The 25682-nt window shown below is 42.3% G+C and overlaps 1 protein-coding gene across 1 annotated transcript; it reads left to right on the top strand.

The window, feature by feature from the left end:
* The first annotated feature begins 3222 nt into the window (after positions 1-3222).
* On the top strand, positions 3223-24912 carry xkr7a (XK related 7a). The gene is made up of 3 exons (XM_066672209.1): positions 3223-3710; positions 18734-18921; positions 23937-24912. The coding sequence occupies exons 1-3, from the start codon at positions 3223-3225 to the stop codon at positions 24902-24904; spliced, it is 1644 nt and encodes a 547-aa protein (XP_066528306.1). The 3' UTR covers positions 24905-24912.
* Positions 24913-25682: the final 770 nt, after the last annotated feature.

The raw sequence follows: 25682 nt of genomic DNA, 5'->3' as shown, positions 1-25682 counted from the left end.
GTCACAGTTTCTAAATTTCTGAGAAGGCTTTTGCATAACAAAACATTGCTATGAATAACTGACACAAAACTAGCATTAGTGTAGCATTAGCATTAGTCAGGTACTGACACTGGACAGTTACTTCAGGATCACAAATTCAACACCCACACATTCAGAAGATATGGGATGTGATCCATCATGTTAGAGAATGAGACTAACATTGGGGGTTTTAAACCTCCTCTTTCTATTGGTTAGGCGCATTGTGCCCTTAGGCACGTGCAGCTGCTTCAGACCTTCCCATTGACAACGTTTCCCTGTAGCGTTTATACAAATTGTGTGTGCATTAAAGTCACGTATTAGAATGGTGTCTGGACATTTTTGGATTAAAAACATTGTTTAAAAAGCAGCAGATTGCCGTTTAAAAGATGTTTATTGCTTCTAACTGTAATATGATGTTCCTGGTTTTTGCCAATAGATGTCAGCACTAGTACACTTTATTGCCTGCTAACTTTAATACTGTGTTATTGAAAGCCTACAACAAGCTGTCTTCATATGTATCTTCAAGCTGTTTACTCTCTCTCTCTCACACACACACACACACACACACACACACACATATATGGAATATATGTTTCATATTTCTTTGTATACTTAAGTACACTCTTCCAAGTAACAGAGTAACAAAGGCTTCTGTGAAAGGATGCCATACAAAAGCCACGTCTAAGGAATTAACATATTCAACCAATACCCCCCAAAAACTTAAATGAGAATATGGGTCATTTATTTATTTATTTTATTTTTGGGTAAGAATTTTATTGCATTTATATATTTAGAAACAGTATTGTTAAATGTCCTTGAACAATTGTTTATTCAGCAGAGTGTCAATAGGGAGTTTAAGGCAAGAACTCTTTATGAAATATTATTTGCAGGAGTGTGAGAGAGGAAAGATACAGTTTTGTGTGTAAGTGTGTGCATGTGGGGAGGTGCATATGGAAGGGCAAAACCCCATCCCCCCTTTATAAAAGGGCTCCCTTTTCTATCCCCTTTGGATTAATGGCCTTATGTGATAGCACTTAATCGTGTAAAGCCATCTACAGTTTACATGGTAAAAGAGCATTGCCTCTCCTCCCCCCTGAAAACACACACAAACACACATGCATTTGTCCTCACCACCCCCTCTAATGAGTTCAGTGAATCTCAATAATACAGCACTCTTTTTAATCAGTAGTAAAATGTGTTTTATGCCACTGATTACCTTCAATAACCAGGGGGTGTCATTCCTCAAAAAGTAATATGATGTGACAAAGATTAAAAGAGCTGAACGTTTGTATTCTGACAGAAACATCATTCACAGACTCACTCTACTTTCTTTTCTTTTTGATTCTTTGTCCATGGACAAATGACGATTGGATAACTGTGCAGCCGACATGCCACCAAGTGTTTTTGAATTGTGGGAAGAAACGAGGGCACCCAGAGAAAAACACATGCAGATACTGGGACACAGACACTCCTCGCAAAAATGGACCCCATCAAACCCAGGACCCCAAGATCCTGTAGTGACTGTATGGCAGTGACACTAACTTCGGTGTCACCATGCTGTTCTAAAGTCTGCAATATTTCAGAGCTATTTTTTTAGTCCATCAGACATGAGTTAAACTAGACACTAATGTGCCAAACCAATCAAACATTGCTACAGACTCAGGAGAGCTACACTACTGGAACAGTGCTGATATCATTATACTACTTATGTTAAATAATCTTTGTTTTCTTTACCCAGGCTGAAAATCTGTTTTTTAACAAACCTGATGAACGGTGGTGCAGCAGATAGTGTTGCTGTCACACAGCTCCAGGGTCCCAGGGTTGTGGGTACGAACCCTGCTCCAGGTGACTGTCAGTGAGGAGTTTGGTGTGTTTTCCCCTTGTCAGACAACAAAAACACACACTGGTAGGTGGATTGGCTACTCAAATGTGTCCAGAGGTGTGAGTGTGTGAGTGAATGTTGTTCTGCGAAAGGCTCCAGGGTGTGTTCCTGCCTTGTGCACAGTGAATCCAGTTAGGCTCCGGACCCACCACGCCCCTAAACTGAATAAGCAGTTACAGACAGTGCAAGAATTAATTAATGAATATTATGCCTGAAAAATGAAAAGGCTGTATGTATATGTAAATAGGTATGTAAAAATATGTAATAAAATCAAACACCCAAGTGCTTCCCCCAAGCCCTGCATGTATGACTTGGTTTGAGTTTAAGTGGATTTGATCAGAAACTAAATGACCATTCAAATCATCAAAAACTCAATTGACCAAAGGCGTTCAAAATTATTCATACGACTGTAAACAATGGACAGGAACTAACTCTCCTGAAGACAAATACATACTCGAGAGCAGGAGAATGCTAAATGCCCACATCTGTACTGTTAGCTTTATAACAAACCCAAATTTACTAGCGTCAAGCTGAGTGGTGGAGGAAAATGGAAGGCCACCACCAGCTTCCTGCCACAGACAGTGAAAGGCCAGTTGTGCTCAGTTGGACTACTACATGGCTGAGGTATCACAGAGCACAAGAAAGGATCAATGCTTAGACACTTCAGCCAGAAGACAAATTGGCATTCCTGATTCTAATCACACTGAATTTCATTTTTACAAGCTCAAAAACACAGGTATCAGTATCTGGAACCCAGCCTTTTTTTATTGGATTAAAAAAAACGGTATTTTTGGTATTTCAGTTTGTATCAGAGAGCAGTTGTCAGCCTTGCTAGCCTGCTAGCATACATTGCCCTTTAGCTCAGTCCATAGGAAGATGCATATAACAAACCTACAGGCATCTGAGAACCTTAACCTTGAGGATAATGTGGATGTAACATGATTCAGACGAAGCTTGTACACTGCTAGATCTCACTGACCAGAGTCAGGATGCTTATCCAGGAATAATGACCCCCCCTCCCCCTCCCCAACCCCCTATACCTCGTCTCCATCTCCGTATACACACAGACAGAGCACCCTCTCCCCACACCCCTCTCCATCCTTCCAGTATCCCCTCCCTCTACCCATCCCTCCCTTTCTCCCATCCCTCCTTTCTATTCTCATTTTTTGACCTCCTCCCTCTTGTATCTCCGTACACACAGAGAACACCCCCTCCCCCCTGCCTCCATCCCATCCCTCCATCCCTCTACTACATCCCCTCCCATCCCTCTTGCCTCTCTACTCTCCTTTTTCTCTCTCTCCCCCTGCCCCACTACAACAAACATGGCCGCGAAATCGGACGGCGTCGGCGCCGTGTCGGTGCTGGCAGCGAGTCCGTGCCCGAGCCCCTCGGCGCGGCGCTTCTCTCTGCCGGACTGCTGCTGGACCCTCGCCGCGTTGCTCGTCTTCTTCTCGGACGGAGCCTCGGACCTGTGGCTGGCCGCGGACTACTACCTCCGGCGGGACTACTGGTGCTTCGCGCTGACGCTCGTCTTCATCGTCGTGCCCTCGGTTGTGGTGCAGGCACTCAGCTTCCGCTGGTTCGCCTACGATTTCGCGGAGGAGGAGGAGGACGGCGGCGGAGCAGCGGCGGCGGTGGTGGCTGCGGCGGGCGCGGAGAGCCACCTCCCGGGCGTCAAGAGCGGCGAGCAGCGCGGGGCTGGAGCCGGAGCCCGGAGCAGCAGTGGAGGAGGGCGGAGGGCGTGCTGCAGAGCTTGTGTGTGGCTCTTCCAGAGCTTAGTTCACATCCTACAGCTGGCACAAGTCTGGAGGTAAGAAAGGACAGGCTTGTATTCAGTGATATGTTCCAATCAGCCATTCAAGGATGTTACTTTACCTGGAAATGAGGGCTTAGGAATTAACGAGCTGTATTACATCTGTTACGAACATCTGTGTGATGCTATAGTCCTTAGTGACTGCAGCTTTAGTTTGAACACAAATATATTGCAACTTTGATCTTCTACATAATATTCACAAATTCAGTGATGTCTGGGTGTTGCTTCACATAAAAAGGAAGTGATGGATTATGTATATTATTAGTTACACACATGTATGTAACCCTGCTTCAGAAAGATGCACTTAGTGATTTTTATTGTCTAAGCAAATTAGTGTCTCCGTCTGAGAAGTATTAAAGATGTGTGCCTGTATAATACCCTGTATAACCCCTGTATAACACCTGATGTGTGCCTGTATAATACCCTGTATAACCCCTGTATAACACCTGATGTGTGCCTGTATAATACCCGAATAATTTCTTCATAAAGGTGTGTTCAGTGATGTCTTGTAGTGGCTTTAACTGATGGCTCAGAATTAAGGAACTCTATCATGACCTTTGGCTCCAACAAGGAGTATATCGTCACTGATGCTTCTTTAACTTGAAGTAACTATAATTGGCTACCTTAGTGATATATACACACACATATATATATACATATGCTCCAGAGGAGAGTTTAGTGATGCTTTGGTGTTCCATTACCTTGTATGGAAATGAGGAGCTTCATCTGGGAGGCACTGAAAACCTCTGTATGACCTACTAGTATAAAGCAGTGTTCAGTTGAGGCTTAATAGCACTTTAGTTGTGAAATCACTAATTCCGAAGTGTATTAAGCATCTATATGTTTATATATTTATGTTCTTAGGCACCTAGATCCTGAAAGGAACATTCATGGTGCCTTAAGGTTGCACTACCTTGAGAGGGAATGGGTGGCTCAGTGTGAGAGGTATTAACGTGTAGGTGTATGATCTGCTGCCAGTGTAACGTGCATGAATTCAGGGATAACTTGATGAGGCTTTTCTCTGAATGGAAGGGAGTTGCTCGGTGTGAAGAATAATAAAGAACTGTATACGGATAGCTGTTTAATTCGCATCCGATCTTGTTCTCCAAGTGGAGTGTTAAACGAAGGCCTAATGTTGCTTGAGACATGCCCTTAAAGCTGAATATGTATGCCATAACATATGATATACATATAATCTGTGTGGCTTGATATGGCATTACCTTGAATGGCAGTGAGTTGGAAATTGCTCAGTTTGAGGGTTATTAAGTTCTTTATGTATTTCCTATACAATATAGCAATGATTTTATGCTATTTTAATGACAACTGTGCTGTAACTATGTTATATTATGCTCCAGCAATGGTCTAATATTGTGTTATCTTGATTGAGTAGCCGTGTGTGTGTGTGTGTGCTCAATCAAAGGGATATTAGGCTCCGGATCTGGAACAGATTTGTCAAAAGAGCAAGATAATTCACTCCACAATTTGGCTGCCTTCCTCCTGCATGCTCTTCTGACAGCTTTCTCTCTTTGGCAAGATGGAGAAACACCCGCTTGAAGGCACATACCAGCAATCATAATGAGCAAATGATGCTCAGAACTGCTTAGATAGTGATAGTGCTGCTGGTGCTGACACTGGATTGGGTTTGGTTAATCTCTCTGGCTGTGTCTGTTGCCTTTATTTTATGAGTTCATTCAGACAAAGGGAGATCAACCAAACACGGTGTCTAGTATGTGCAACGTAAAATGTTGTCCTGCATCATTAATACTGTAATCAAAAGTCAGTGGGTGAGTTCTGGAAATTGCAGTGAAGAGTCTTCCCATCCATTAGCATCGTCCAACATTTCCTGCCGTCTCGTGCCAGTTCATCATCCGACAGCCGTGGAGCTTCCGGGCCCCTCCTAAACCGCCTCCTCCTCCTCCTCCTCTTTCTCCTCTCACCAGCTTCTAGGTCAATAATCTCCCAGTGAGAATCGTCTACTCATCCACTCATTCAGGCTGTCAGCCAGGAATCGCCTTAAGCACACTCTAAAATCCCTTTGTCTTTTGAACAGCGTGAAAGACTCTGGCTCAGAGTGAGAGAGAGAAGCCTTACCCCACTTCTATAAATGACTGCAGGACTTTTTATACAAGGCAAATGGAATACTGAAACTCCAGCATGCAACAGGAGCGCACTACCTCACACCCACTCATGTACTCAAGAAGAGATTGTGCCTCTCAGGTGTGCTCAAGTTGTGACAAAGTCCTTCAAATGGCTTAAAGGTTGGTCGGTGTTTTGTTTTGTCTTAACTGAGCCTCAGAGTTTTTTTTTTAACAACACCCTCAGATATAATGGCACACAGATGAACCCACTGAGTGTTTCATGCATGTGCTTGGAAAATGTTTGTAACCAAAACCAAACTTTGTATCTATTTCTAGATTTCATCACATTTTAATGTGATGCACTTGTTCCTCACCCCAGAGCGCAGACCCCAGACCTATAATGGATATAACTCTGTGGAATGTCTCCATGTTTTTGGGGATCCAAAAAAAACCCAAATGTCCCTCCACCCTCTTTTGTTTACATCACATTCACTTTCGTTGTAGGAACTCTTGCTTTTCAGATCCACCAACCCTTCACTTTAAAAACCAGGGTTTCTTTTGGACAATGCCACAGAAGAATTTGGTTTCCTAAAGAAGAGGGTTTTTAAACCATCCATATGAGGCAGATATTTGCTTAGAAAAATATATCAGCATCAGAATGGTGTTGACACCTCAAGCATTTGTGAAACCGTTTGGAAGGTAAATCGGTGATGCTATGGCCATCAGTGGCCTGGAATCTAAGATAGCATAACAGCTCTTGCTCTTGCTGTTTGGGTAGGATGGCCTTCCTCCTCCATCACTCAGTGTGAAGCCTTCAAGTGCATGTGTCTGATATCTGATGTAACAGAATTGGGCAGTGAGTGTTTTGCTTAAAGTGCACTATGTGACATTGTGTTACTGAGGGAAACCTAAGTAATATTTCAACGTAATCCGCAGTGAAAAATTAGGGATAAAATAAAATAGGCAGCAGATTACTGTGAAAAAACACCAGCATATTGGCATGCACCGACCACGCCCAAAATTGAGCTTGAGACAATGAACAAGTGAACTCTGAGAAGTTTGGGGGGTTTCTGGGCAGCTTTGCTGTGGGCATGGAAGCCAAACCCCTACCTGTTCTCCCCCAGCAGGAGAGAGCAGTCATGCAGGAGAGGGAGGTGACAGGGTGGCAGTGGGCGGCAGCATCATTGTCACAGGAAGCTGAAGGGAGAAAGAGAAGGATTTATAGGACGTGGAATGTGTAGGAGAAGGAGTTTTAGTTGTGATTCTTCACCCAGACATAATCTTTTTCATACCTCAGTTTTTTTACTTTTGAATTGTATCATCCCGCTTGCTGTATTTCTGTGTAATACTGTTATATTTTAACTTTGTATACGACATGATGATACGATGTATGAGGTACAGGTAAAACACTGGCACACAATGCCTAGTGCTGCATCTATAATTGAAAGGTTCTTTTGGGAACTTAAAGATGTTCTTCTCTCAAAACATGGCATCATTCCAGAGGACCCTTTATGGCACATTCATATTTAACTGTGCATACCTGAAGCTATTTTTGTGGCACAGAAAAAACGCGATAACAACACTTATTTTCTGTCATATAATTCACAGAGTATATCTTGCAGAGCACTTGCATTATGGGTAGGAGAGATGTGAAGTAATGGTGAATGACGAGTTTGGCTGAAAGGCACAGCATTGGCCTTGTCAACCTGTGAGGGGTCTGACTGTTTGTGATGGGCTCAGGCTGCTATGTGTTTGAAAGCTGTTGTTGGCTGCCCTGCAGGCTGGAAAAGGGTTAATGATGTTTACCACTGGTTATAGCCTGCTACAGGCCTGCAGGGCATGTCAGTCACATTCAATCACCCTTCTGTCCTCAGAGTCATAGCTAAGGCAGCACAAGGTATAATATCCTAATCTGCATCACAATATTGGCCTCGTAGCGCTGACATTGCAGAAAGCTAATGTAAATGAGCTCTGTAACCAATCGCTACCTTTGTTCATTACAAGCAACCTCAGATATTCCACAAGTGATATTTTTATCCCATTTTATAACATTACAATCCAGAGTGCTGAGGTACATTCAATAGCAAAGGAATATTTAAATTTGGAAGTATCTTTGGAGTACTGTTTTGCTGATCATTTTTAAAAATTAACAGATGGCTAGATAAAGCTGATATGATGACATTGTGTAAAACTGACATCTAGATGGTGCCAAACTGTTTGCATTTTATTTATTTAATTGCATTTGTGACACTGTACACATCCTGACTATTGAGTGGAGCAATGGTCTAATCTGTGTCACTTTTATCAAGAGATCTCCAGTGTTTCCCTAGCTATTTGATGCTGGTAGTCTGAATGGGAACAGTTGGTCTTGCACTTTGGGTGGATAGTATGGGCCCCTTTTCCCGTCATCAGAGTGTGGCCAGTGACAGCCAGCACAGATGAGGTTATTTGATGGATCTGGGCAGTTGGCATTCTCCTCCAGTGGTTTAAACTGCCCAGCAGTGTTACTTTATCAGCTGTTTGAAATAAGAGGTGGTGACTGGATCATGTGGGTGGGACAATGGGAATATTTAAGGAGGTTTATTGGGTTGTTTTAATTGTAACTTAGCCATGCTTAATTTGACCATGTAATTATTTTTCTGTAATGAATGTCTATTTGTTGAATAATTGCAATAGTGGCATTTAAAAATTACTTAAAGATTGCACTTCAGGTCTCTCTCGGTCTCTCTCTCACTCTCTCTTTCTCTATTTCTCTCTCTCTCTCTATCTCTCTTTATCTCTCTGTCTCTCTCTCTCTCTCTCTCTCTCTCTCTCTCTCTCTCTCTCTCTCTCTCTCTCTCTCTCTCTCATAAAAGCTGTACATCTCTGTTCTGCAGTGATCACCCCAGTCCCAGTTTCCCTTTTTGTGTCCTGTGTGTGATAAAGCATCTTCTCTCTGCTGTTGTGGCTGCCCTCTGCTCTGGTGCTTCGAACGAGACTTTGTTCTAAAGCTGGCACACACAGCTCTCGCAGCACTCCGGCTTTGTTTGACTGGAATTACTGCTAATGCCATTAAAGCTGACACCGGCACTGGGCTCATCAGAAGTCTGCATTAGAGGGATTACTCCTGTAGGTTTTTATCTGAGGCAGTAACCCTGAAGAGGGTGATGGATATGAGCAGCTACTAAAATCATAGGTGAATTGAGATCAATAAACAAGCAATGAGGATATGTTTGTGTTAGAATGGTGGTGCATTGTCACAAAGGTATTTTTATAACTCCAGTGTCACCACTACAGAGGGAAACATCAATTCCTGAACTCATAGTGAATGGTGATATGGCGGAACATTTCCTTAGTGGCGCACAACAGAATGCGTAGTTTTTCTTAGGCTTCATAAGTTGGAACAGACAAATAAACAGCAGTAGGATCCACATGAATGGGCATCAATTAGTGAGTAAAGTAATTGTCATTTGCCAATCATTTTCTTTTGTAATATTTGTTCAGCTGAGCCTATGATTGGAGTAATTTCAAGTGTATACAGGTCTTTTTTTTAAAGTGGCATAGAAAAGGAGTTGCCTCCTGATCAAAAGTAATACATTTTGAAAATTGCAGTTATCACGTTTCATCCCTGTGGGACGAAAAGTGGGTCTTTATCCACATAATTTGCACTTTAAAGTTGATTTATTCATTAAAATAGGTGTCTACAAACTTTCAGACATGATGTAATGTATCTAACCATGTAATGTGTGTGTCTTCTCTACAGAATAGCCTCAGTGTTAGCCATCAAAAGTGGGTAAGGTTAAACAAACTTTATCCAAGTCCTCTAGATGTTTTGATGGATGGTTTTCAATAGCATCTTTTCCTCCAGCATTGACTGAAGACAATTTAGGCTCCTTTCACAAGCAGTGGAAGAGGAAAAACAAGCCTGGAGTTTGGCTGAGGAGAGAGAAATAATGACTATGTGTCCTCTGGCAATCACTAAGGAGTGAAGTACCTGTCATAATAACTGACAAGATGAGGGAAGACATAAGGAACAATCTGAGGAGTTATTTTTTATAGCCAATATACGCTCTCAAGTGGTAGGTTAGAGCTAAAAAAAAAAAAGAAAAGAGAACAAAATTAGGGGTGTTTGGGAGTTTATGCATATACAGTGCATCTATTTTATGGCTTTGGTGTCCTTGCGCTCCGTGGGAATTGATAACTGAGGTCCCTGAGGTAAGTGGAGTGCGTATATCAGCTATATTGCGTGGGTAATTGGTGTTATATCATGCTGAATATTTAGCCCTGCTCATTTTAAATAAAAAGAGCTTTTAAAGAAATGTATGATTTGCTGTGTAAGAGGGTTTAGATCCAAATATCTCCTGCAGTAAAGATATAAATAGATGCATCATGCTCATTTCCAATTCAAACGGACGGTGCATGTGTGTGTGTGTGTGTGTGTGTGTGTGGAGTATTAATGTGGGAGTGTTGAGAGGGAGGATGAAATGCACAAAAAAACTTCTCATCTGTTACGGTGCGATAATTTGGAGTCCAGGAAAGATTGATTCACCCCTGTGGATATCAAAGTTAAACTCGGCCGTGGGCGAAGTGTGCCGCAGCTGGGCCAGAAGCTTAAATCCCGTTCGAGACACATTCCAGAGAAGGATGCAGGCAAAATAAACTGCTTTAATTCACAGACCCAAGGATTAGCTGTGACAGGAGAATGAACCTAATAAGATTCCGAGCTGCGGTTAATGTGTGTGAGGTAGACAGAGGCGGGCTGCCGGCAGTGTGGGTGTCGCTGGGCTTTTGTTTGATATGGGAGTGTTTGCATAGATAAATGAAGTTATAGGCTTAAATGACAGTCACTGATGGCTGCTGAAACAATATCATTGAGCATGAAGTAAGAGCCGAAGGGTTAAAATGTCATCTGAGGAAACGTATGCAGGCCTCCATCAACTGATAGCCTCTATTTTGCATAGAATATCAATGTTTCATTGCACCATTAACATAAAGTACCCGTATGTGGCCGCATATTTTGCTGGTGTTCTACCTTTTACATCTACATACCGATGGAGTAACATAGGCCTTGTTTACACACGGCATTAAATTGCATCCTCTATCTAGATGCATCCATAAAATCGTAGTTTGTCTCCCCTTGCTGTAGTAAATGCTCACGTTCTTCTGGAAAGGTTTTACACTAGATGTTGGGACATAAATCTATGATTTGAAGGAATTCAGTCACACAGACGTTAGTGAGGTCAGATACTGGTTTTGGATGTTTAGGTTTGGATCACAAAAGCTACTCATACCAAAGGTATTGAATCCAAAGATAGCATACAGATACAGGTATCCTTCTTCACATTCCAAATCAGGTGGGCTTTATACCCTTCTAATCGGTTGGATTTGGTATTGTGGATAATGAGTGAGCTCAAGCAAATTCCTGTGTCCACAATGTGTGCACCTTAAAGGATTCATTTATGAATGATGTGATGAATAATGTAATATAATATGAAGAAGAAACACCTTTATTGATCCCCATAGGGAAATTACTTCTCTGCATTTGACCCATCCTTGGTAGTGAACACACAAACACACACTAGTGAGCAATTCACCAGGGGCAGTGAACACACACACAACTGGCGCAGGGGGCTGCCAACTACCTCGGCGCCCGGGAAGCACTTTGGGGGTTAGGTCCCTTGCTCAAGGGCAATTCAGCCATGAATTAAAGCTCGCTTCTCTAATCTCAAGGCCACGGTTGCCCCCATATGGAACACACCATATATTAAAGAGCTATAACATAGTTTTCTTTCTTATATCTTTTGATTTGAAGATGAGCATACAGTCTGTGGAGGACTCACTAATGCTCTGTCAAGTCTTGACTATGTTGCCGTCATACGTTTTTAAGTTTTTCAAATTTTTTTGATCCTAACTGTCAGGCTGATGTCTGGATTAATTTTGATATGATTGTGCTATATTCTGAACAGAGGTACAATAAATAATCCACAGAATTTCACACCTGCCTCTCCGTCATGTTTACCATCAGAGCATTCTCTCTTTGTCGGTCAGTGGCAGCCCAGTAACTGAAGCAATACCTCAGTGGGCTATACAGATGAACACAGTGGACCACATCGAAACCCCATGGAACACAGGACTCCAGCCGAAGCCAGATTGTTGTTTTAAGCTTAGTAATGGCCCTGATCCAGACATTATACATTATAGTGTACAAAAGAGGAACAAGGGAGCAAATAAAAAAGGACCAACTGTATTTCAATTAGTTCATTTGTTTAACAACTGTTGCCATTTATTCATAAGTGAAGTTTGTGAAAGAAAGAAGCTGGGAACTGCTGCCAAGAGGCGTATGCGTTAATTCAGCCGTATTTCACAGAGATATATTAATGTGGCGCCACTACACCCTCTGTTGTTAGTTCAGCCATATTTCACATTCCAGTTAGTGAACTAAATTTGGAACTGTTCGGCGGTGAGCAGAGGTCCTCTTTTCCCTGGACACGTACTCTTTTAGGGGCTTAAATAATGAATGTTCAAAGGGTCAGAGAGTTGAGAGTTGAATTGGGACACGGTCGCGCTGCTTCAGCGCTGTAGGTCCACCATCCACCGCGGTGCAGCTCAGTGTTTTACTGGAGCCTTGAACAGAAATGTTTTTTAGGTAATATTTATCATAGTTTCTTCTGTTTTGTTGGTTTAAGTTTTCATCTCTTTTAATTGTCTGTGGAGAGATTGGTGTGTTTGTCCTATGTCTGCAGGGATTTCCTCAAGGTGCTCTGATGTCCTCTCACAGTCCAGAAATCACATGTTGGGGTGTAGATAGGCTGTGTGACATTTTATACAGGTTTGAGTGTATGAGTCACTGTGTGATGCCTTATATTGATCTGCCACTCTTTTTTCAGGGTGTATTTCGGTTTTGCGCCCAGTGACTCCCAGTAGGCTCCAGATCTGCCAAGACATTGAACGAGATGAAGCTGCTTCAAAGAATGAATGAATGAATGGTGTTGTACAGTGGTCCCCAATTTCTTTTCCTCAAGGGCCACATCCAACCAAGGGCCTGTGTGTAATTCTCATACTTTTTCATACAGTACGGAACAAGAGTTTTTATTGCGCTAATCATATTATTAGTGCGATGATTCTGATTGTTATTAAGTCTACGTAAATAGGTAGGTCTAACTACACCATTCAGTAACAGAAGTGGCTGTTTCTGATTGCAAAGTACTTCAAGTCCAAACTGCTGTACTTGGTTGTACAGTTTTCGCAGTTGTAATGGATAAGTACAAACACCTGAGGACGGGAGGATGCTGTGGTTGTTCTGTAACTGGAACGCCAACCTACTTGATGAGTCACTATCTCAGTGGTGAGAAAAAAGCTCAGGTTGGGATATTTGACTCTCTCAATTCTACAGAAGTCTCGTCCCAGTGCATCCTCAATAATACGGCCGGCGCAAGAACACATCCAGGTATTTGGACTGTACTTGGCTAGATGTGGACTTTTAAACAGAACAGGATCTCACAAGAACTCATACTGAGAAACAGCTTTAGCCTGGTGAAATGGGTGTGGCTGAGTGTGAGGCTAGCACTCAGTGCATCATGTAAACCCTCCTGCATTTTGTCTCAGCAGTTTCACATCTGAAGAGTGCTGTTATTCTAGCAGTAGAGGCAAAAAATGAGGAATTTTACGTGCAAATATTCTAAGGCCCACGATTAGGGAACCATGGTGTAGAATGTGAACATGAAATTGGACATGAACAGCAAAATAAATATTTTGATTTCAGCGCATGTATATAGATACTGTAATTTGAAATTATTTATTTATTTTGGCAATAGAAATAGAGCTATATATATATATATATAATAGAGCTATATATATATATATATATATATATATATATATATTTATATATATCAGTGGCGGATGCTGGTCTTTCAAGGAGGGGAAGCTCAATTTCGGCCTACATCATAAAATGTGTCGGTTTATTTATACGTAAATTCTACCCTCTGAATGAAAATGATCTTTGACCCTGTCGTACCAACAAGGCGTCTTTTCCAGGGACTTGACTAGTGTCCTCTCAATGGCCAGCAGAGCTAGGCTGCTTAAACGGCCTCGGCCCATGTGAGGTGTGTCCGCCTGTGAGTGCTTTGTGACGGTGGAGGGGCTCAGCAGAACCCGCTGGACAGAAACTGCAATAGAAGTCAGAAAGTGTGATAGAAGTCAGTCTCCAAACTAAAGCAGCTACAAAAAACCCACCAGAAATAGAAGCTCGATTTGTCGCTAGTCGTTTTTAACAAAGAAAATCCCGCTAAGAGGATTAAGAAAGTCTCTGGTTCAACTCAGAACAGAATGAAAATGTAATGCTCCCACAGAGCTTTACACCAAAGGATCGCTGATTCGCTCATCTCGTTGTCAATCAAAAAGGGATTCAGCCTCAGACAGATCATCCAATCATCATGCAGAAGCTGAGCGTCCAGGCCAGCCGAGGCCAGCCCACTGCCCCATAGACCCCCAGAGATGCTGAGCGTCCGATGGGCGGGATAAAGCCCAGCATTTATCCAATGACTCGTCTCGTTTCGCTGCACGTCGCTGCTTCGCTATTGAACTCTGTGGACACTCAGCGTCCTCACTGTTTAAAGCACTGTGAAGCTGCGGGAATGATTGAGAGGAAAGCCGCGTCTTTACCAGTGATAAGAAGCTGATTCTAAACAAAAGTTGAGCGCGTTGTAGTGCATATTTATTCAATGACATGTACACTCAACAGTATATATTTGATCACTTAGTTTTTGACATTTTAGGGGAAGCTGAGATTCCCTTGCAGTCTTAGAGCAATCGCCTCTGATATATATATATATATGTGTATTCAGGACATTGCATTCGTGCTTCACATCTGAAAAAAATGAGTTCACAGACCTTGCACACAGCATGAGATGAGCAAAGAGGTGAAAGAGAGATATATGAGTAAGACAGACAGACAGAAAGTAAAAGGCATTGACAGTCTCTCAGAAACCTTCCTCAACATCCCAAGCTCACCTGCTGTCCACACACACACACACACCATTACCAGGGGTCAACACACCTCAGTAGATTTGCTGAATGAAGATATTTAACTTGTAAACTTCATAAGTCATTATTTGGTTTACTTGTGCTGTTCTCCACTCTTTTCGTGCTTTTCTTTTCTTCTCTGTTTTCACCTTTTCTATTACATTTGTATCTCTTCTCTCCTTCCCCTTCTCTATTTTCTCTGCTTGCTTCCTCCCATTCTCTTATCTGTTCACATCTTTTTATTATTTATATTTTTGGTCTTTTCTACTTTTCTCTGTTCTTATAGCTTCATCTCTTGGATTTTTATCCTTTCCCATAAAGAACGTACATTCCTCCCTCAGTAGTCTTCTCTTTGTCTAGGCCTACAGGTCCCATGTGCTCCCTTTGCAGGTGATCTGCTATCATTGTGATTGTTGAGGTGTAATTTGAGGGGTGAAAAAGGCTTGATCTAATATCGACTGCATGTTTGTTGCTGAAGGAGCAGAGACAGTCGATAGCAGAGGGCCGATTGTCCGGCAGTGTTGTCTGAGTAATGGGGAAGTCTAATTGCTGTCTCTGATGATTGTCAGAATGAGGTGGTGCCCAAATGGCAGTTGCGAGCTGGAGATGAACTGTAGAGCGATGGGGTTAGTGAACCTGCTCTGACTGCTCAACAACACCGCGGACAGAAATCAATAATCTTCTGACAAACAGAGGAACTGCCCTTGTTGTGAGAGGCTGAGTGGAAAAATCCTCTCCATGGGAAACGTGTGCAAAGCTCTGTGCCAAATAGAGGCCTGTCACATTATTGTTTCCAAATGCTTTTTTGTTAAGTAAAGCAATAATGGGCCAGGCACGTCGGCCATAATGCTTGTCAGTCGTCTCCATGGAGACTGTTGTTTTTGTCCGCTGTCAGAGGATGTGTATGTAATGATTGGATCTATACTCTTCATCAAGGAGCTGTCCTCCCCTCTGTTGGTTTTCATGTCCCGGTTTGAGTGGTATACTCATCTAAAATATTTTTCGAATAACCTGAAATTGGCAAGGCTAATGCTTGGTAATGCTAGGTTTTATCTGGAAACAACCTTAAGGAAAACAAAAAGCAATCATGCCCCCAGGGGGAGGGGCCGAGGACTTTAAGGAGCTCTTTTGCTTCACAAAAAAAATTCTTCAGCTCCAAACACAAAGGAGAAATTAGCGTCACTTGTCAAACATGAGGTATTCATGCTGTCAGCTCTGGCACACTGGCAGAGCGCTGCTTGATTGTCTTTTGAGGAGCTGCCTTTTCACTCATGTTCATCACACAGGAAGCCAAGAGGAGGACGCCCAGCAATTTTATGGAAATCATCAAGCGGAGGTGAATCATCGTGCCAATCTCCTGGCTTCCAGCCGGCTCTCTTATTACACTTATTTTCTGTCAGAGAAGCTGACACATCATGGCAAGTGCCTGCCAAGAGAGAGAAGAATTGAACTCAAGTGCAGCAGATTTTGAAAATGGCACTATATTTAGGTAAAATTTACCCTGGTTTAGACTATAGTGATTTTTTTTGCTTATCTTCCTAAACACTGAATACAAATCACTACCGTTTGGAGTAATACTAAAACTTGGAATTACTGAATTTGATATTTTGACAAGGGCGGCATGGTGGCGCAGCAGGGAGTGTTGCAGTCACACAGCTCCAGGGGCCTGGAGGTTGTGGGTTTGAGTCTGGTGTTTGGTGTGTTCTCCCTGTGTCTACGTGGGTTTCCTCCGGGTGCTCCTGTTTCCTCCCACGGTCCAAAAACACACGTTGGTAGGTGGATTGGCGACTCAAAAGTGTCCGTAGGTGTGAGTGTGTGTGTGTAACCCTGTGAAGGACCTCCAGGGTGTATTCCTGCCTTGCGCCCAATGATTCCAGGTAGGCTCTGGACCCACCGCGCCCCTGAACTGGAAAAGCGGTTACAGATAATGAATGAAAGAATGTGTGTCGCCCTGTGAAGGAATTGGCTCCTCCTCCAGGGTGTGTTCCTCCCTTGCGCCCAATGATATTGGGTAGGCTCCTGACCCACCGCAACCCTGAACTGTCTGGACAATGAATGAATAAACTTTTTGCCTTTGTTACAGCTTCCATTCCTTTTAAGATACTTAGATACTTCCGAATTCTGGAGGATGTATTTCTCTAAACGAAATCATAACTTCATTCTCCAAGTCATGAACATTTATTTTTTCATTTTTGGACCGTCTGCAGGGATTCCAGGTGTCTGACAATGGTTTGTATTGTTTTACTGAATCTGAGGCTTCGTGCAGTACAGCCCATGAAGCCCAGTATTAAACAGATCACTAAGAAGAGAGTGGAGCAACACAGAAAGAGCTGAAACTGGGGCGTCCTGTCCTCCCTTCATCCCATGTGATCTGGTATCCATATAGTTTAATGTGAAAAGACATTAGTGGGCATCATAAAATGTGACCAATGCTCCAATGGGGCACTGAGGACAAAATATACACGATAGGTCAGAGCACACTGGAGCTCACTGGCATTCTTCCTAAAAATGGTAATTAATTCCAGGTGGTTGCTGTCCCAGAAGAGATTCCTGAGCAGTAAAAAGGCCTGCAGTCTGTAGCAGCTCAGTAATCTCCAAAATTATACTTTCCCAAGATTTCAAAGGCTATAGGGTTTTTGCTGTAGGGTTTCCCTGATGTAAATCTCTAGAGAATATGTATTTTAGTATTATAAATATGGCTAAAATATATGCAGTAATGAATACGGCTGTCCTTGTCAACTATATTAGTAATGGAATAAACTACAGCAACCACGACCCTGAACTGGAGAAGCAGTTACAGTCAATGAATGAATGAATGAATGAATGTTGAGCTGTGTTTGATTGGTGTTTGGATACTGGTGTTCAGAATAGTTTTTATTGTCCTGTAAAGCTGGAGATACAATGCCAATTTCCCTGACAGATTTTAAGCCAGGAATAAAGATGGAACATGTAATTCAATTTTAAAAGTCAAATGTATTCCACAACTATTCCATTCAGTTTCAGTTCATTTTTATTTATGGAGTATATCATTTCTTTACTGTCATTGTAACATGTACAAAGAAAATTGGGTGCAATCCTTCACACAGCAGCGTTAGAGAAAACGGGTCTTAGCCCTAAGCAAGGCAGCTGGTGCAACAGTGGCAAGGAAAAACTCCCTCTGAGCATAAGAACAAAATCTTTAAGAGGAATGAAGACTTAAAATGGGGAGCCATCCTCCTCTGGTTGACACCAGAGCAAAACAAACAAAGAGCAGTGTACAAACAAAGAACAGTATGAATCAATAATTACAGAGTGCAGTTAATGAGTGCACAGTAGTATATAACACCAGGTCTTTAGTGTGATAAGAGCTTTGTACAGTGAAAGGCAGGTGAACAATGAGCAGTTCTATTTAAAGCCTAGTCTCATCAATAGGTTTGTGGTGTGAGAATGAGTCAAGAAGGCTCCGTAAGAAATGAGCAAGAATCTGCAAATTTAGGTGTGTTCTGGGGGACATATAAGTGCTGTCGCATGGTCAAAGCTGGCAGAGGAAACCCATAACCCATGACATGGTGGCGCAACAGGTAATGTCACTGCCACACAGCTTCAGGGGCCGGGGGTTGTGAGTTTGAGCCTCGTGCCGGTAGTCTCCGGACGCACCTCAACCTTGAACAGGATAGAGCATTTTCAGAAAATGAATGAATAAATGAACTTAGGTGTGTGCATGTACAGTTCATAATAGCTGGTTTGTGATGTGTGTGTAAATATATATTTCAGATATGTATTATCATTATTCAACTTGCCCCAAATAACTGTAGAATAGTTGAAAAGCTTATGTATTATTTAAAGTATTGTGACAGCCTTGACTGATTTACTGACAACTGTCTGAATCTAAAGCATCTGTCTCTTCTCTTCTCATCCACTCTTTCTCTACACTCATCCACCTCTTTGGGTGGTCTTTAGGTATGTCCATGCCCTGTATCTGGGGGTCCAGAGTCGATGGAGAGGAGATCACTCCTACTGGCGCATGATGTTTGAGAGTGCAGACATCAGCATGCTACGACTCCTGGAAACCTTTCTGAAGAGTGCTCCTCAACTCGTCCTGCAGCTCAGCATCATGGTCCAGACCAGCCAAGTGCTCCCTTTACAAGGTCAGGTCCTTCATCCCTACATTTTCGTTGGGAGCAGTGTATACATACATAAGTATTGAATGAATTGCTTCCAAAATAATAAAGTTATTTTCAGGTCAGTGATGAACGCCCCCAACATGATTTCACTGTCACAAAATGTCTGGCATAATGAAAGTACAGATATCCAAACCTGAACTGTGGAACTGCATGTCCAGGTCATGTCTGGTAAAAATCTGGTCATGTTTTGCTACAGGATTCCCAAGTTTGACCAGATGATTTTAAATTGACAATTAAATTGATAGGGTTAGGAGCTCGGACATCCAGGAGAAACTCGGAGTGGAGCCGCTGCTCCTTCACGTCGAGAGGAGCCAGTTGAGGTGGTTCGGGCATCTGGTCCGGATGCCTCCTGGACGCCTTCCTGGTGAGGTGTTCCGGGCGTATCCAACGGGGAGGAGACCAAGAACACGCTGGAAAGACTACATGTCTCGACTGGCCTGGGAACGCCTTGGTTTTACCAGCGGAGGAGCTGGAGGTGGTGGCTGGGGAGAGGGAGGTCTGGGTTTCTTTGCTCCCACTGCTTCCCCCGCAACCCGGACCCAGATAAGCGGTGGATAATGGATGGATGGATGGATGTTGTTATCAGTTTATTATATACTGTGCATTATATTATAGCCATTCATTCATTCTTTTATTGTCAGTAACCGCTTATCCAATTCAGGGTCTCAGTGGTTCAAGAGCCTACCCAGAATCACTGAGTGCAAGGCAGGAGCACACACTGGAGTGAGCGCTAGTCCTTCACAGGGCGACACACACTCACACATTCACACCTACGCACACTTTTGAGTCACCAATACACCAATCAACGTGTTTTTAGACTGTGGGAGGAAACCGGAGCACCCGGAGGAAACCCACGCGGACACAGGGAAAACACAGCAAAATACTTACAGACAGTCACCCGGAGCGGGACTTGAACCCACAACCTCCAAGTCCCTGGAGCTGTGTGACTGTGACACTTTCACAGACAGAGAATTATATAATTATTGGCAAATATCCAAAAAAAAACATATATATGTGTATAAACTTGTTTTTATGTGGTCGAGGACTGTGAGAATGTCTAAAATTGCAGTTTAATCACAATACATCCTGAGAGGTTTGTGCACCTGGCTTTTCATGTGGTCCATTGAAGCCTGAATGATACCTGATCAAAAAACAAACAAACAACAACAACAACAAAATGCATGATAATGAATGCTGTAAGCAGGCTTGAAGTGAATGTAAAAAAATCTAGTTTATCTAATCAATATCTGTGAAATATATATGAAATATTTCCTGATGTGCCAGTGAGTGCAATTTAGGGTGTGAAATGTTCGTCTACATTTCTGCTCAGCGCTGCAGGTCACAGATTGCTCAGTCTGTCTGGCTGCCTGCTCTTTGGTGTGATTGCTAGATTATATCTGGTTAGTATTCATTGCCACAGTGGGACTCATTTAGAAACTTAGCCTCACTTAGCATTCATTAATGAACAGATCCTCCATGAGTTCCACAGCATGCCACTATGCAGCAGTTCATTTTCAGTCCAACTGCAAATTAACCGGAGTGAGAAATCAGCAGCTGATTATAGAGCACTCTACATGTGGGTTATGTGGCCGTAACCATGTTCAGCCTCCTTTACATTGACCTTTTTTACTGTCATCAAAGTCCAGACAGCTGTCCAGTGATATTCGCAGTGATCTTGCCAAGTCCCACTATAATGCTTTAATACATTTTTAAAGGAAAATACTCTTTTCTGATAAATATTTTGCTCCAATTCTCATGCTCATAAACAATACTGTACAGCAGTACATTGATTCATTTATTGACAATGCACTATTTGTGGAAAATAAGACACACTACAATTCCTATGAAAATTCAAAATTCAACCCCCATTGTAAATGAGGTTTGTTAGACACATATAAAAAAACGTTAATGACTACTGCCGTCTAAAAATGATTCAACCCCCTGAATATAATCCCTCATAAGAGCACACAATTGCAAATTGAGTTTTCTTAAGCACATCTGTTGCAGCTAATCTGGGGCTTCATTAGCTGCATCAAATGTGCTTAAGATAAAGCACAACAAATACCTGGACTGGCTGGGGGTTTGGTGAATGTAATGCTTGACTGCGTGTTAGAAATATGACTGAGTAATGAGAGTTGGAAACATGGATTTTAAGTTCAAAGTTAAAGGAACACTGGCTGAACACTGAAGAGGCAGATGGTCAAAAACCAAAGATTTGATGGCAGAGGACACTGAGGATTCAGTCTACACAGTACAGTGCATATTAAATGCTGAAACTCCAAGACATACACCTCTACTGACTAAAATGAAAAGAGAATTTGTTTTCAATGTGCCCAAACCAGAAATTTTGGGTTTCTATTTCTATTCTGTGCCTATTCTTTGGGCCTATGGATCAGCAGTGTGTCTGAGAAAGAAAAATGATGTGCATGCTAAAAAGAACACCCTGCCTACAGAGGAACATGGGGGTGGCTGTGTGACACTGGAAACCTGCAGCATGTGGAGGGCAAGATGGATTCAGTCAGGTTTGGAAATACTTGAAGAATTCCTCCTTCTCTGAAGAAGCTGATTTTTGGGTGTTATTGGCCGCCCAAATGGGACAATGATTCCAAGCATACATTTAAGTCCACCAAGGCTTGGTTTCACAAGAAAGATTCCAGAGGGGGAATCACAGTCACAGTAAGCTGATGGATGGGGGGGGGGGGGTGTTAGGTGGAATGGCTATTTTTAAAAAGTGTCCTTATTTTTGAATATGTGGTGCCCTGTGATGGACTGGCGCTCCATCCAGGGTGAATTCCTGCCCTATGTTTCTGGATAATTTCTGGAAACACACACTTCAACCACATAGAAAACCTTTGATGCAATATTAAGAAGTTAGTTGCAGCTGACAAACCCAAGAATATCAATGGACTGGAAGCCATTGCTCATGAGAATTGGGCTAAAATTGAAAGGAATGCTGCCCAGAGCTGGTGTGCATCATGTTTGCAGCAGGTCATAGCAGCAAAAGGTTACCAAAAATGCTTGGCATGAAGGGGTTGAATAATGTTGAATTTGGAGAAATCACTTGTTTTATATAATATTTGTGTTGAGCTATTTAAATTGTTCCTGTTTGTTTTTTGTTTTGTTTTTTTTGTTTTTTTGGGGGTTTTTTTGCCAATTGCTAGAATTTGTCACTTTTGCTACTAAGACTAATTGAGGTTGAATAATTTGGATTGAAACTGCATAGGGCCAAAGCCCCTGCTCATCCAACATAGTAGTTTTCTCTCAAACTACCACTCTTCAGTGAAGAGTGGTAGTTTGAGTGGTAGTAGAGTAGCTGTTTGTGAATCACCCAAAAGTACCCTTGTTAAATCAGGTACCAATGTTGGATCACTACATTATACTAAATGTATTGAATGGAGCTCCATTACTGTAAATACATTCACTTCTCCTTAGGTGAGTATATTTATATCTCTCCAGTCCAAAGTGGCAATGAGAAACAGTCCATTAGAAAATTGGCAAAGAATACAGAGAAGTGGCAATTCACCATGCAATTTGATGTTGCTCTTTTCTTGATGTAATTTGACAAGGAACTTGGAGAATTCATGTTTTCATTTGGAATACATGATGTTAAATTAACTGAGGCAGGCGTTAAGACATGATATCCATAAACACGCCTGTTAATGAGCTAAAATAATATAATAAATACTCACAGCTGTCGCCTTAAAATGATACCATACATATTACATTTTTAGTTAGCAGAGCATCTCCGGTGATATTTCATGTTCTGTTAAGATTACTCAGTGACATGTGTGGTCCTGAGAATGCATTGAGAGTTAGGCTGCACTCTTGGCTAATTCACAAACTCAAAAGCAGTCAAAGGGAGCTGTAGAGTTGACTGATGCTCATGTCTGGGGCATTCATTAGCAAAGTCCCTTAGTTCTGTTTCCCTTCACCAAATGGGTGAGCTGATGAGCTGCCAGATAGTGATCAAATATTTATGACAGCTCTGCACAGCACTCAAACACAGCCGCTCTTATTTTTCTATGGGCACATGTGTTTTATGCTTAATATTGATTGTTTCCCCTCACTCGATTAAGCGTAGATCATTACTGACACTAACCAGTAGTCACAAGAGCAAATCCATTTTCTGCTGTCCCATAGACTCTAATTTTCATTTCTGACTTTTATTGCCCTGTACTAATGTGTGATGCTACTAAAATCAGTTTTTTCTGATAGTATGAATGGTTATCAGTTATCGCTGATGTAGACACTTCATGCTACCTTAGTATTGGACAAGCTTAAAGGAACCTTTCAGCAATTTTACACTATTACTACAAACAATGATTATGGATTACTTCTTCTGTGATCCAAATTACATTCATAAAAGAAGAAATTGGGCGTTTTTTACTGATACATGTACTTGTTTATCCATTAACTGACAGTACTGTTCATTTTTGGTGTTTTCCGTTTTATGCTCTGTGGTTTTTTTTTCTTATTTCTTTTATATTTCCCTTTCCCTCAAGTGGCATCTGCTGCTTCCTGAGCTGTTGTTTTTTAATGACTTGCCTCATTAAATTAAATGTTAAATGAAAAAGTAAGTTGTCGAATCCCATCAGTAAACATTTACACACAATGTTTTCCAATTTTGGGAATATAATTTTACTTGTGGGAGTATTTTACCTGCATGGTGGAGTGGGGAGCGATAACCACCCAAAGCGACACTGATAAAGATGAATGGTGTTTCATATGACACGGACAAAAAATGTGCTAGCCTACAACCTCTCAGCTTTTTCAAAACCTTTTATTTGGTAAAAATGAAAAAAAAACAATTTCAACTTTACAGTACAGTCATTTATTTCAATAAAGCGATCCCCTTCTCTTTAACAAGGGTTTTTCATTTCAGGACAGATATGGAGACAGAAATTAGGCTGAAAAATGCTATAAATATTCTTTATTCTAACATCTCAAAACTCCTTATTCCCTGTCTCTCTGTCTTCCAGGCCTTTCTGCCTCTGCCTCCTTGGTGTCCCTGGCCTGGATGATGGCGTCCTACCAGAAGGCTCTGCGGGACTCTCGTGACGACAAGCTGCCCATGTCTTACAAAGCAGTGGTGGTGCAGATGTTGTGGCACCTGTTCACTGTGGGGGCAAGAGCTATGGCCTTTGCGCTGTTTGCCTCCATCTTCCAGCTGTACTTTGGCATCTTCATCGTGGCCCACTGGTGTGCCATGACCTTCTGGATTATCCAAGGCGAGACAGACTTCTGCATGTCCAAGTGGGAGGAGATCATTTACAACATGATGGTGGGCATTGTGTACGTGTTCTGCTGGTTCAGCGTGCGTGAGGGTCCCACGCGGTGCCGGCTGCTGCTGTATAGCCTTATCGTGCTTGCTGAGAATGTGGCCCTCACTGCTGCCTGGTACATTTACCGGGGTTCTCGCATCTCTGACTTTTATGCTGTAGTGGTGGTATGCGTAGTGGCTTGCAGCTATGCTCTGGGTACCTTCTTTATGTTTGTGTATTACTGCTTGCTTCACCCAGACGGCCCCGTAAATGCCGCCAATTTGGGCTGTGGCATGGTTGAGGTGGGGGCGGTTTCAGAGCCTTGTCTTTCAACAACAACCTCTGCTCCTCCTCCGGACGTAGTCAGCAGCCCCCCAAGGACGTTGCCTAGAACTAAAGGAGGAGCAGAGCAAGAGGCAGGAGGGGAAAGTGCCGATATCTTTCAGGTGCGCCCACCTGCTGGTTTAAGGACCCCCGCACCCCGACTCACACCAAAAACAGAGGGGCCGGTCATTCGCATTGACCTGCCAAGGAAGCAGTACCCTGCATGGGATGCACACTTCATCGACCGTAGGTTGCGCAAGACCATCTTGGTTCTTGAAAGCGCAGCTCCAGTTACACCCAGGATCCAGTACCGATGCCTAGGAACACCTAAGGAGGTGATGGAGTATGAGACAACAGTGTGAACACGCTGGGCACATGGTTGGCTGCAAACTGTTACACTTCAAAATACTCGCACAGTGCAGTCGCATAAACCTGCCAAGCGATGGCCTCCTGGCTTAATTTATTTGAAGTTAATGCAAGGAGAAGGAAATAAAGAGGAACGAGGGAGGAGCAGGGCTAGCCAAAATGGCCCGACCTCTTTCTTTGATCCATCTAATAGGTAACAGGATATGTTGAAGGGTTCAGAGGGCTGTGCGGTGGCAAAACCCACAGCTGCATTGTTGTAGGATACAAAATCTACGGAGGTGGAGGTCAAAAGTCAGATTGCAGGTCATTTCTAACTTGTTCCTGAAATTGGTGAGGCATGAAGGAACAATGATATGTGGCCACAGTATTAAGTATAAAAGTGAAACAGTTGTATGCAAAAGTTTGGACATCCCTTGTCAAATTAAAAAAGTAAGAATACATACAAATCCTCTACAGAGAACGGAGCATTTTTAATGCAGTTATTGTTTGCTGAAGTTAATAAAGCAAAACAGAATGTGGCTGAAGCAAAAGTTTTAGCACAATGTTTTTATGTTAAAAATGAGTAAATAGTTGTGCTCTAACATTTGTAAAAAAACAAAACAAACAAACAAACAAAAGCATTTTTCATATTAGTTCTCTGTAGAGTTTTCTCTGTGTTAAATTCAAACTTCCGACCATTAAGTCGACCAGAGATTCAGATTTTAGACAGCTTTTTAGTGGTGACACACACTACACAGGTTATTGAAAGACGTCAAAGATAGGTAGAGACACAGG

Source organism: Hoplias malabaricus, chromosome 5 (genome assembly GCF_029633855.1).
Source record: "Hoplias malabaricus isolate fHopMal1 chromosome 5, fHopMal1.hap1, whole genome shotgun sequence".
NCBI lineage: Eukaryota > Metazoa > Chordata > Actinopteri > Characiformes > Erythrinidae > Hoplias > Hoplias malabaricus.
This window is presented reverse-complemented; position numbering and strand designations above follow the sequence as displayed.